General features: G+C 53.3%; 1 protein-coding gene across 15 annotated transcripts in view; it reads right to left on the reverse strand.

Moving 5' to 3' along the window:
• RAPGEF1 (Rap guanine nucleotide exchange factor 1) overlaps positions 1-13,582 on the reverse strand; it is a 131,698-nt gene that overhangs the window by 75,842 nt on the left and 42,274 nt on the right. The window contains exon 1 of one of the 15 annotated variants that reach the window (XM_045469064.1): positions 9,719-9,815. The exons of the other annotated variants lie outside the window; for them this stretch is intronic. Coding sequence (XP_045325020.1) covers positions 9,719-9,758 — 40 coding nt within the window. The 5' untranslated portion in view covers positions 9,759-9,815. Of the gene's footprint in view, positions 1-9,718; positions 9,816-13,582 lie in introns of those variants that run through there. 15 annotated transcript variants of the gene reach the window in all.

The following is a 13,582-nucleotide window of genomic DNA, read 5'->3' on the forward strand; positions in this document are numbered from 1 at the left end:
TGGATGGGGGCTGGAGGTACCTGTGGGGGTGCTGGCAGCATATGGATGGCACAGGAAGCCGAGCAACCAGAGGACAACCCAGGGGCCTGTGCTGACGGAGAAGATCGGCGCCGCTTAACTGCTGAGCGATCTGTCTCTGCACGTGAGCTCCTGGTCACTCCTCTGGAGGGTCTAGATCGGGCAGCTCAACCCCACTCCCCATACTCCCTCCCAGACCTGCTGCCACGACATCCTGGTAAACAGGAAGCTTCATCCTCCCAGAGCTCAGGTCAGAATCCCGGACTCTGCTCTCCCGCTCACGTGTACCATCCAGTCTTTCAGCAAATTCTGTGAATCCCGCCTTAACAGTACATCCAGAATCTCCCCACTATAACCACCTGCACCGTCAACATCCTGACCCAAGCCATAGCCACTTGGTGCCTAAGCCACTATGCCACCCTTCCAACAGTCCCCAGCGCCTTGCCTCTCTAGAGTCTTCTGCAGTCAGTAACCAGATGGATCCTTGTAGAAGGTCGCCCCTCTGCTCAAAGCCCTCCTGTAGCTTCTCTTCTCACTCAGAGAGAAAGGTGGAGCCTCTGAGACGTCCACACGCCTCACCCACAGCCATCAGAGAGGGCTCTGAATGAATTCACACACAGAGTTCTCCCCAAGACGTACTCCTTTTATCAAACCTTCATCAAATACCGGACAGATGGCCCAAGAGAAGGTGAAGGGGGGGCCTCCAGGGTTAAGAACTGCTTCTCTCCTGGAGTCCAATCAAATGGTTAAATCAGCAGCCTCTGTTTTAAACATCCCGTCAGAAGTCGGGCCCCGTGCGGGGAGTTCTATGTCATCCCCTATCCTCACAATGACACTGGAAGGAAAGTATTTTTGTTACCGTTTGACAGACGAGGAAACCAAGTCACAGGGCCCAACACTGCCCCTCAACCCCCGCCCCATAAATCACACACACATCCCCGTCACAGACAAGGCAACTGCAGCCCTTCCACGTGCTGTGAACAAGTCAAGGTCAGCCTGCCCCCAGGGCAGCCTACTCCCAAGGAAGTACTTTTTTTCCATCACTGTTTGGAAACGACCTAGAGATTCTTAAAGCCACAGACTTTGCAGACATCCGGAGATGTGAATTAGTCACCTCTCCAGAGTTTTATTTCTAGAGATGAGAGACAGAGAGAGAGAGAGAGAAGGGAGGGGGAGGGAATGAGACACGGGCGGGGGGTGGGAATAAGCTTATTCTGAGTAAACACACCACAGCACTGGGCAGAGAGCAAGCGGGGCCAAAGTGCGCCACACCACTCAGCATCCTGGCTACAACAGGAAGCAGGGTCCACCCTGACCTTTGTCCCTTAGGTGGAGTTGTTTGGAGCAGCCTCTGTCCCTCAGAGGAACTTGCGCGTTAGGACTGATGCCAGTTTAGAATTCAAACAATTCTCAACGGCCTCAGAGCATAGTTTTTAGTATCATGTCACCAGCAAAGCAGCCCAAGTTGGAGGCAGGAAGGCCTGTTTATTTGGGGCCAGGCCACAGCGGTGGGGCACGGGCGCTCACGGGCAGCGGAGGCTGTGGCAGACCAGGACTCTGCTGGCCTCAGCTGTGCCTGGCCCCACGTGGGGCCCCCGAGGGCTCATTATTTGTCAGGCCACCCTCTGGACTTCCAGAGGAAAACCACTTTCGTTTGTCAGCAGGCGCATATTTCTTTCTTTCCCAGGCAACAGGAAGAGCAGAGAGCCAAAGCCCTGGAAGCTTCGGACGCTGCAGAAGGAGCTCACTGGACAGAGCAAGAAGAGAGTCAAAGGACAAGGGTCACCTGTAGTCCCTTCCCTTCCTTATCACCCGGGAAACGGTGCAGCAGGTACGCACAGGGCAGGCACTACATGGCATCCGCATTCGTTCACTCATTCACCTGTTCGATAAATCTTTACAGGCCTGACATCTGCAAGGTGCAAGGGTCAAGAGGGAGGAGCAAGATACAGCTTCTCTCTCCGAGGAGCCCCTGATCTCACAGCGGAGAGCTGGGAAAGCCCGCAATCATGACACAGAGCGAGGAGGCCCAGGATGGAGACCTGGTCGGCAAAGGCAGGGGCTTTTCAGCTGCTCACGGCCCCGCTTGAGAGGAGGATGAAAGTGTTCTGCAGCCCAGAGGCCTTGAATAAGGCCTAGCCTGCTCCGAGGGCAGGAGGACCGGCTGGGCTTTCAGGGACAGCTCCGGGCCTTGGGCATTTCACATGGGGACCAAGGAAATGCATCCGAGTCAGCAAACAGGTGCTGGCTTGGGAAAGGCTTCACGAGTCTCTGAGGACCACAGAGGGATCTGAAAATGACCACTTCTCCAAAGGCATACGTCTGGCTTCCCAGGCACGTGGGTGGAGGGCAGTAAGGGGCGGGAGTGAAGGAGAGGCAGGGAATTTTTCTCCGAAACAAAATGAGCAAAGGGTCTTCTCAGCTGTTCTTTGATGCGTGTTTTTCATGGACCCTGACCCTCTGTTCCTGTCTCTCAAATATGTTTGTGGCCAGGGGGCCTGTTCTGGAAGAAATATTCATTCCGCATGACAGTCCAGACCAGTGGTGGTGGGGGAACCAACCCCACTCTGCTCTACGCATTCAGAATCAAGTGCTGATCAATGCCAATCTCTCTGCAGCAGTGGCCAGCCAAGGTGGCACCCCTGGGCAGGTGCCCAGTGAGCAGTGGGCTCTCAGCTTCCATGCAGCCTGAGAACTTGAAAGGATCCCGAGTCTGCCTGCAGAGGAAGCGGAGGCCTTGGGATCAGATATGCCCCAGCCTAGGACCCAGGCATCCTGAACCAGGCCAGTCCAGGGCCCCTTCCTCAGTAATGGCTAAAAGTATCAACCAGCCCCCCGGACATCTCTCTTCCTCGTGGGACAACTTCAATGTCATAAGTAAACAACATGTGGAGGGCCAGGAAGAAAAAGACAGCCCCCTCCAGTACTGGTGATGCCCAGCTATTCCGTTTGTGAATCACTTAACAGCCACAGACAATCTAACCACCCAGAGGCTCTGAAGGCCCTCGTAATTCTGAGACTAAAATCTGAAGTCATGCTGGTTTAGTCAAAGCCAGAATCTCATTGGCTTAGAGCTTGATAGCCAATCCAACTCGTTCCCAGCCAAATGCATCAGTTCTGCGTGCACAAGGCACTGCTTAGGCTCTGAGGAACCACATGGCAATAGCTGGGCCCATGTCCCGCACAGTGAGTGTTCAGGCCTGTCTCATCTAGTCCTCACAGTGGCTCTCTAAGGTAGGGAGACTGAGGCTGTGAGGTGACAGACCCTGGATCTGAACCCACTGCAGTTTCACACACCAGCCACACGGTCTCCTAACGCAGTAGAGGGAGAAGTGAATAAACACCCTTAACAATGGCTCAAATAAGGGGTGCCTGGGTGGCTCAGTCGGTTAAGCGTCCGACTTCAGCTGAGAGTCGCGTTGGAGCCCTGTGTCGGGCTCTGTGCTGATGGCTCAGAGCCTGGAGCCTGTTTCAGATTCTGTGTTTCCCTCCCTCTCTCTCTCTCTCTCTCTCTCTCTCTCTCTCTCTCTGCCCTTCCCTGCTTACACTCTGTCTCTCTGCTTCTCTCTCAAGTAAACAAAAAGAAATTTTTTAAAGATGGCTCAAATAAGTGGAATACAGGCTCGGGGTGTGGGGGGGGGGGAGACTTGTGGGCTCTTGTCTCCTATAGGAATATTCTCATTCTCTCTGTATCAGCATTCCACTTAAAGGGAACCAGCACCCAAGAGGAGGTACAGGGCTCTGTGTTTGGCCATGCATGCCACCCCGTCCCCACCCCCAGCTTCCGACTTACACAGCACGTCTCAGTGTAGGTTCTCTCTTCCTCTTTTGAAAACTAAAGCTTAGCAAGTACTGTTTATTAGATGTGTTCACAACTTTGATCGCCAGGTAAGCAAGTTGCCACAAGAGCAGAAAGCAAGACTTTCAGGCCAGCGCCGCTTATAAAAGTGAATCACACCCTTCTGGAAAAGTCCAAGACCAAGATGGCTCACAGCAGCAGCACATCAAAGACCTTCTTGCTGTGTTAGCTCCTGGGCTAAAAATACTCTTAGTGGTGAAATCTCAGGCGGTCTCTTGGCCTGAGGGGAAGAGGCCAAAGTCACACGCCAGCTCTCTCACCTTGGGAGGTGGGGTTATAGATGAGACTATTTTTAAATAACTCCAAAAACAATGGGTCGCGGAAGAACATGTATTTGAGCAATGGCTGGAGTTGCCGTTTGCTAGGAAGCATTAGAAGGGGACTTTCCGCAGTCAAAAAGGCCTCCCAGTTCTCACAGAATTTACACCTTTACGGTCTGTGATTAGTAACAAAATGGCGTCACTATGTGTTGTTACAAGATAGTTCTTCAGTGGTTGGCCCCTTCCTGGGTCTCAGGCTCAGCCAAAAAAACATTCCTTTCACTCTCTCCAAACTCTCTCTTGTTCAGAACCTTCCAGAAACTCACTCCACTCCAAAGACTGCCTTTAGGAAGAATCCAGTTGCTTCATTCTAGAATTCTCCAGAAGGAAGCTCGTTTTCCCATCTTCTCTCTCAGCACACGTATTCTTTGTGTCCCCTGGAACTGAAGTTCTTTTTAAAGGACCAAATCTTTCCACAGGAGGCAGCCTCCTGCGGCTTGTCTGAGGCCCCGTCTCAGCATGCCAGGAGGAAGGACAGGCACAGGCCACACAGGGAAGAAGGAAGGAGGCAGAGACTTATCTTCTCAAGGTCAGCGGTTTGGAATCAGGATGCACTTTCCCACTGAAACAAGGTTAAATACCAAGTTCAGGGGCTCCTGGGTGGCTCAGTCGGTGAAGTGTCTGACTTTGGCTCAAGTCATGATCTCGAGGTTTGTGGGTTCGAGCCCCGCGTCGGGCCCTGCGCTGACAGCTCGGAGCCTGGATCCTGCCTCAGATTCTGTGTCTCCCTCGCTCTCTGCCCCTACCCGAGTTGTGCGCACGCTTGCTCTCTCAAAAATAAATAAGTGAACAAGCAAAAAAACCACCAAATTCGGGCCCTGTGGCCACCCACACAGTGGCGCACAACTTGGCTCAGCTCCTCCCACCAGCCACGTGCTGGGCATTCGGTGCCACAGAAGTCTGGTCCGGCCCGTGGTTGAACGGGAACGTAGGCTCTGCCCTCAAGTGGTGTAGAAGCTAACAGAGAGGTAAAGCCATCCACGCAGAGCCCCAGTACACAGCGGAGCAAGTCAAGTGCTAAAGAAACGAAGTGTTTACTTCCTGAAGGACACAGGAAAAGTTCGTGAAGAAAGCCCTAAAGCTGTGTGAGCCGAGCAGACGTGATGGGATAGGACAATGACAAATGAGAAGGGACGGGGTCGCCCTGGGTAAGAGAGGCATCTCTGAGAGACAGAACTGAGGGAGTCCCGGCAGGAAGGGTGCCTGCTCCTGCTCACGTCCATGCCAGGTCACGACCCATTAGCAGGTCCCCAAACCGATTCCAGGGGTTAAAACACGAAACAGAATAGAATCAGAGGGCACTGAGGCAGTGAGGCTAGATAGCATTTCATGAAACTTATTTCCATCACAACCAGCTTGAAATGCTGAAGAACGTTCTCCACGGGGAGAGTGGGGTGGAGAAGCCGCCTCACACAATGAGGTCAGGGGTCCTGCAGGGGCAATCGAGACTGCGGCACAGCCCTCTCCCGAGTCACCCGGGCCCTGGTTGAGCTTTCCGCCCTGGCTCTGGAACCGACGATTGGGCCCGGGCACAGCACCAGCAGGTGGGCCATTTCTAAGGCAGAAGCACTCCGTAGCCTTCCGACCTTTTCTGACCACAAACCACAGCAAGAAATGCTGTGATCAAGTACACGAAGTGTATCGAAAACCTAAAACATTTGAACTCCATTTTGCTTTGTAACCCTACAAGCTAGTTCTAGGACCAAACAGTGTCTTAATCCTTCCCCCAGCAAGAGTGAAGGGTCTGGGTGGTTAACGGCAGCACCATGGCCTGGAGCCGGTTAGGATACCAGCTCTCCACCCCAACCCAGACCTAATGAATCAAGGTCTCTAGGGGAGGCACCCAGGAATCTGGGCTTTAACTAGTCCTCCAGGGGAATAAAGATCTAGCAGAAAGAGGTAAACTGCCAAGAAATTCCAAATCTTGAGTGGGAGATGGGGGGACTCTGCAAACTCAGCAGAGCCAAAGTGACAGGCAGGTACATCCTTTGACTATGACAGAGAAGTTCTCATCTCCCATCAAAACATTCTTTGGGGGGGCACGCCTGGGTGGCTCAATCGGTTAGGCTTCTGACTTCGGCTCCGGTCATGATCTCACGGTTCATTAGTTTGAACCCCACATCGGGCTCTGTGCTGACAGCTCAGAGCCTGGAGCCTGCTTCGAATTCCCTGTCTTTCTCTCTCGCTGCCCCTCCCCCACTTGCAGTCTGCCCCCCCCCCCTCAAAAATAAACATTAAAACAACAACAACAACAACAACAATGTTCTTTGGGACAAGCCCCTTCTGACAGGGAGACAGGTAATGTAGACGTTGTGCCTAGAACAGGCCTGCACTGGCACAGCCATGGGGCTGGGGGGGAGGGGTGACTACTCGTCCCCATCACCAAATTCCAACCAACCAGCCACTCCAAGCCAGGAAATCGGGCTAAAACAGGTGTCTTTAGTACAAGGCTCAGAGCACAGGTAAGTCAGTAGATATTTCCCGCAGACTGACTGTGCGCACGTGCTCAGGACAACAACGTTCACCACAAGTGGGGGACCAGAGTGGTCACGACTGCTCTCCTGCCCTGTGTATCCTTGCTCATATCAGGCTACAATGTTTGTTTAGCATCTACTCTGTGCTGGAAAAAAAGTGGGTTTTCCCTCCAGTAATTGCTCTCAGGCAGTGGTTCTCACGAAGGTAGACAAGTGGGTCAATGACAAGGCGTCTATCAAAAGCACACACAAAACTACACGCGTTCACATCTGCAATCAGAAGAAACCAACCTGGACAAAACGCACAGAGGCTACAAGCGGAGGGGCTGTGTCAGAGGGTCCAGAATTAGGACTCGGTGAAAAGCCAGCACCCTGCTAGGCCTAGGGCCCAGCCTGACTGCTCAGGAGCTGGCCCCGAGGCAGGAGGATGGGTCCTTATCCCACACTCACCCCAACCCACGAATGAACGGTTTTCTTAGTGGAAAACAAGAGTATCTTCGAAGTCCTCAGAACACATTCTAAGATGATAACCACATTTTTACATTTAAGATGGAAAACTCTGAATTTTCTACACAGGAAAACAAAGCCAGCTGGGAAAGAAAGCAATGTGCGAGGGACCCAGCATCCCCAAGCACAGGTACCCCCAGATCTGACAGGAAGCAGGATGTTCCTATGGCGCGGTCTGGGTGGGGTTTGTCAAACCATTCCTTAGGAAGAAGGGGATGGCAGTGGACAGTCCCAGGGCGTTCAACCAGAACTTTCTGAGAGCCACCAAGTGCCCATGGAGAAAAACATGTTGCTTCATTTTCTTCCAGGAAGCCTGGGCCCATAGTGAACTCACCCTGCTGCCTTCAACCTCCCGCAGACAGTTTTCAGTTTTTGTTCTGAAACTGGTCTGCCGGCCACAACGTCCTCAGAACTGAGGGCATCTTAATAATGAAAATACGCAGCTTCCCAAAAGCTACTAGATGTTTGAAAAAATGCGTGAAAATCAGTGGACTGAATCTGTACATGGGTCTACACTGCAGAAGATTTGGCACATTTTTGAAGGTCACCTTTTAAAGCGTTTTGGGTTCCAACTCTCTTTACAAATTGAAGTATGACCACGAAGCAGGAATTGAAATATATTTGATTTCTTTACAATAATATTTTTGTATTCTTTGTGGTGGAGGCTGAGAGTAGTGTTTCTAAACTTTTCATCAAAACAAAAATATTAGCACAGAACCTCACGTGTCCTGAAGCTTGGTTAAAGCCCGGCTGCTAAGAACACGGTGCCGCTTTAACTTCAACATTTCGTTTCTGTGGGCAGGAAACCCAAACCATCTGTGGAAAGTCCAGTTCTGAAATCTCAAATTGGCTGCCTCTTCTGTCCAATCTACTGAAGCACTGTTTGGCTTTAAAATTCCGATCTCTTACCCAGGGGCGTCCGGGTGGCTCAATCGGTTAAGCGTCCGACTTCGGCTCAGGTCATAATCTCGCAGTCCGTGAGTTCAAGCCCCACGTCGGGCTCTGTGCTGACAGCTCAGGGCCCGGGGCCTGCTTCGGATTCTGTGTCTCCCTCTCTCTCTGATCCTCCCCCGTTCATGCTCTGTCTCTGTCTCAAAAATAAATAAATACTAAAAAAAAAATTTTTTTTAATTCCGATCTCTTACCCAAAGAAGACTGCCTGATAAAACTGAGCTCCTATCTCTGTGCTATACAGCTGACCCTGGGCCCATTCCCCAAATATGAGAGGCCCTCACTTGGGCTTCTCTTCCAGGTACAAAGAAATCTGCAGCTCCATACTCTGCTCGGGAGGAATTTCTTCTCCCTTTGAGGGCAGCAGCCACGCGTGGCACAAGGCACCGATGCAACGGCGCCGGCTTAGGCACGGCAGAGCCTGGAGAAGTGTGAACCCTCTGACGACATCGTCTGGTGACGGTCGTGCCCTTTGACACTGCCCCCACCTGCCCAGGTTAGGGGGGGGCCCCCGCATGGCCCCAAGGGAAGAAGGCTCCCCGTAAACAAAGTCCAGTCTGAGCTGGTGCCATGCCGAGGAAGAGCCTGTGACGGTCCCTCTCTCCTCTTGGGCGAGGAAGGAACCCTGCAGAGGATGGGGAGCATGATCGTCGGGGGCAACACGGCTCAGGGCGCTTTTCAAGCCTCTGATGCGCAGTGCCCGGTGCGCAGCGTGTCAGGCAGTCGCAGCACGGACACTCAGGAGGGACGGGGAAGAGAGACCTGCACAAACCCCCGCAAGCACGACTGCGACCGAGTGGGCCGAGGCCCCGTAACCCAACTGCGAGAGTGCTGAGTGCGCGGCCCGCGGGCTGCACGCCCCCAGAGGCAGCCCGGGACGGGGATCGGGTGCCAGCAGAACTTGGGTGGGTGGGGAGTAAGGCAGGGATGGGTGCCCTAAAGCCATCTTCCGCCCTGGACCCCGCAAGGAAACCGGCCTAAACTGGAGCCTGAAAGACTCGCTGCGGTTGGCCAGGTTTTCATTTTCTGTAGTGTGTGTGCGGAGGGCCGGGCGTGTGGACTGAGGAAAAGTGTTTCTGGCAGAGGGAAGAGCATGTTGGGAAGGCCCTGGGCCAGCAGGGCCAAGGTGAATCGGGAGACCTGGTCAGTACGGCAGAGGGAGGGAGTGGCGAGAGGGAGCAGGGCCAGCGGGGCCAGGCAGGGGCGGGCTGCTGGGTCCAGGAGGGCGGGCCTCCGGCCTCCCCACGCCGCGAAGCACAGTCTGCAGCGGGTGACGAGCACCGGGGGCTCCACTGGCCGGCAGGACGCCTCAGTTCATGGTCGAAACGTGCTGCCCGCAGGGTGACAGCACAGTGCCCTGGAGCCCTACTCCTCTCAACAAGGCCCTTCACCCGAGATGCTGAGACACAGCGAACTCCCTGCACGCTAAGGCAAAACCCAAACGTGCGGGCACCGTCCCGACACTGACAGAGACCACGAAGTGCAGGGAAGGGGCCACTGAAGGCACGTGTTAGTCAAGCACTGCCCACAATCCAGCCTGGTCCAGTCCGCGCTCTCCTTAAAACAGCCGTGATTCACTAAGCACTTACCGTGCCGGCCCTGACAGGCCCACGTGATCTCAACGGCCATTCCACAGACGAGGAAACTAAGGCTCAGAGAGGATAATGAGGCCAAAAGTTACACGGCGCTCGGGAACCTGGCTGCACTCAGACTCTGCTCACTGTGGCTCATCGTGACATTCAAGTGTCTTAAGTGTCACAGGGACGAGTGTCGGGGGGGGGGGGGACGGTGGCGCCAGGGTGACCAGTGACGGTGCATACAAAGGGCGGGAAATGAAAGAGAGAAGCGTGAGCAGGAAACGTCTACAATAAGCTCCTTGTGCCCAAACCCAACAGCCTCTGCTCGAGCCTGCCTGCCCATCGGATTCGTCATCTCACCCAGAGGAAGTGGAGAAGGGCCATGAGGCGGGCCCCAGGGGGCTGTCCAAAGTGCCCCTCCACCCCAACCTTAGCGCCTCCGTGCTGCACGGCAACCACCCGCGTAGCTGGCCGGCTTCCCCCCGAGACCCTGTCCCATCCACAGCCGACCAAGCACGAGGGCCATGCTCAGACCTCCAGGAGGGTCAAGAGACCTCAGAGGACTAACCAGCTTCCAAACAAACCACCTCCTTTGATGGGTGGTGGATGCCGTCTGGTCACAAATGGGCAGCTGGGACGGGGCACGTTGTCTGCAGGGCTAACAAGTATCTGTAACAACACCTCTTGTCCTCTCCCAAAGTGGTTACTTACCTGGGACTAAATCCCAAGAAAGACACTAGGGCATGTGGTCACATCATGGCAGTTTGCCCATTTAGGGACATCGGGGAACATTTCTCTCTCCTGGAAGTCAGGAAGCGGAAGGCCGCTTTTCGCGTCAGTTCTGCCACTAAACGGTTTTGTCAATGAGGCCGAGCACAATTTCTCCGAGCCTCTTTCCTCATCATAAGCCTACATGAGTGGTTCTCAAAGTGTGGCGATGAACCACCAGCAGCCAACAGCAGCCTCACCCATGACGTGGTCAGAAGTGCAATCTCCGGGGCCCCGCGCCACCCCCACTGCACCAGAAGCTCTGGGGGTGGGGCCCAGCAACCCACTTTCGGGAGCCCTCCGGGTGATTTTGACACACACGGGGTCTGAGCCCCACTGGCCTAGCTGATTTCCCTACTTAGTTTGCTTTATAAAACCATCTTTCTTGGACTTTTCCCCACCTGTATTGCTACTGACTTCATTTACCCAACAACGGAAAGGCTCTACAGCGTGCCAGACACTGGCACGAACCCAAGTCCACCGTGACGGGCACACGTGTAAGGTCTAATGACGACGGATGCGTACAAAACTTGTCTGCTAGTTGGCCACTGGACAAGGAGCGCGACTGTACCTTCCAGCCACTTTCCTCTTTAACCACGGTCTTCCTACAAGATGTCCTGTGCCTTTATAAACAAGGTATTCAGCCCACAAGGAGGCATGCAAAGTGCCAGCCAATAAAATGTTATTATATTGCTACGGATGAAAGAAATAGATTAGGTATGTCCAATTAAAATAAGTACACAAAATCAACCGGAAAATCTCTAGAGGGAAATACAGAATAACACAGACAACACTTCTTTTCTCCTAAAACTGTTTCAGTGACTCACGGGGCTCACAAGTCTTGAATGTTATTCTAGGCACAAAATAAAACACTAAGTGACATTTTTAGCAGTCCATTTTGCTTCGGGAGGTATACACAGGAAACGCAAAAGCAAAAACAAAAGCTAAAACACTCTACCCTAAGAGGAAAGACGCAGCTAGACTACCTTAACTTTAAAAATGGAACTAAAATTAGCTTCCTCCGACTCTCCTAGGGGTCCTGCTAAAATAAAAGCATCTGCCAAGAGTTTTCCTCCTCTCCCCTCCGTCCAGTGACTAAGGAGGGCAAAGGAAACACGGCCAGAAGGCAGACAAGTGGCCCAGCTCCTACAGTCAGTCATCAACACTCACTGCAGACGTCTTTGGTCTGTACCAGACCCCCAAGTTCAGTCTCGGGCAGAACAAAATCCTCCTCAATCCAAATTATATCATGGGGTTTGACTTCTCTGGGTAGAAGCTGACATCGGAGTCCTCACCCTGCGCACAGGTCAACAAGCTCTTGTCTACATTAGTGAAAACGTACGCCTAATAATTAACATAACACACAGCTGTTTCTTCTACCCAGAAGCAGGGTCAAAGCAAACCACAGAACTGTTACAAAGTTACAAACTGTGCACAAAGTTACAAAGCAATTCTCCCCCTGGCTGAAGGTATTTATTTAGGCAGTACTAAACACAAAACAAATAAGAGAGTTGAAAAGAGAACAGACTCAGAAGATTAGAACAGGAGAGTTACCGCGACTGAGCCTTGGCAGTGTGGCTCTAAGTTTCCTAGCAGTGAAGGTAAAAAGGTAAACAAATGGGTTAATTTTGAGCATCCAAAGAAAACATATGAACTCAACAGAAGAGGGAAAACTTTTCCTGGTGTGACATTCCAGAAGAAATTTTAGGGGGATGTAAAGTAACACTGTGAACTGCGTCTTCAATCTTGGTTTTACACCGATCCACCATGTTTGGGGCACCTCAGTGACTCAGCTGGTTAAGCGTCCAACTCTTGATTTCGGCTCATGTCAGGATTTCAAGGGTTGTGAGATCGAGCCCCGAGTTGGGCTCTGAGCTGACAGCACAGAGCCTGCTTGAGATTCTCTTTCTCCCTCTCTCTCCCTGCTTCCCACCCCCCCCTTCCCGTTCCTCCTGCTCACGTGTGATCACTTGCATGCCCTCTCTCAAAAAAAAAAAAACAAAAAAAAAAAACACAAAACTTTCCACGATCTAAAATGTTCTTCAAATAGCCACTTAATATTTGCTCTCCATTAAAAAATTCAATAGCCCAAGAACTTTGTATTTGTGGATACATTTCTTAGGGAATCCCAATTATTAATACAGTCCCGTCTGTTGTTTTCCGGGGCTCCAGGTTAACACAGAAATAGCCCTTAAAGAACTAATAGAAACAGGGGTTTTCCCCACCTATTCTTGGCAAAAGTGAGATGTTGGTCACATCAACACTGAGATCTGAGGCTAATGCTCAGTGTGGTCAGAGCGGATGACTTCGGCCTGAGGCTCTGCACCCCACAGGGATGGAGAACACTCCTGCCTCAGGGCTCAGGAGAAAGCCAGAGGGATCCAACAGCTCCCCTGGAGGCAGCCACACGCTGGGGCCAGGTGGGGGGTCCGCTGGGGCCAGGTGGGGGGTCCGCTGGGGCCAGGTGGGGCGTCTGGGGGAGGAGAGCCAGGAGCCCTTGTCCTCGCCAGGGAATCTGTCGTCGAAGAACTCAACAGTCAGGCAGCCAAGATTACACAGGGAGGCTGCAGGTGCGGTGGTCCCACCTCGCCAGCTTTTTAGGAGGAAAACCGGAGAAGGTCTAGAAGGGCAGTCTAGAGAGGGTCTAGAAGGGCTGGACAAAACGGAACAGCAGGCTCACGGCCAATCTAGAGTCAGGAATTCCTCAGCTCGCAGACGCGTCACAGGCAGAACCGGGTGAACGAGAGCGCCGCTGTCCGACGGCCCGAGTGCTGGAAGAAGGGCCCCCCCCACTGACGCTCCAGGAGAGGCCAAAACGGGCCCTCGACGCTCACAGAAGGGGGCGCGCGAGCAGCCCAGCCGTACGCAGGAGGGATGGCAAACGTCCCCAGGCGCCACCCCCACGGCAGCTGAGGCCGACTTCCGGGAGGACGCGCATGAGGACAGGCCCAGTCCTCCACGCACTCGGGTGAACCACCACCGGGCCCCCCTCTGCAGCCGCCCGCAGGGCACCTCCTGGCAACACCTCATCGGGACCACAGAAACGACCGCAGGGGCCACCTGTGGACTCACCGGCGGGACGCGACAGGGACCGAAGGCCTACAGGCT

The sequence above is a fragment of the Leopardus geoffroyi genome, chromosome D4 (assembly GCF_018350155.1).
Source record: "Leopardus geoffroyi isolate Oge1 chromosome D4, O.geoffroyi_Oge1_pat1.0, whole genome shotgun sequence".
Taxonomy (NCBI): domain Eukaryota; kingdom Metazoa; phylum Chordata; class Mammalia; order Carnivora; family Felidae; genus Leopardus; species Leopardus geoffroyi.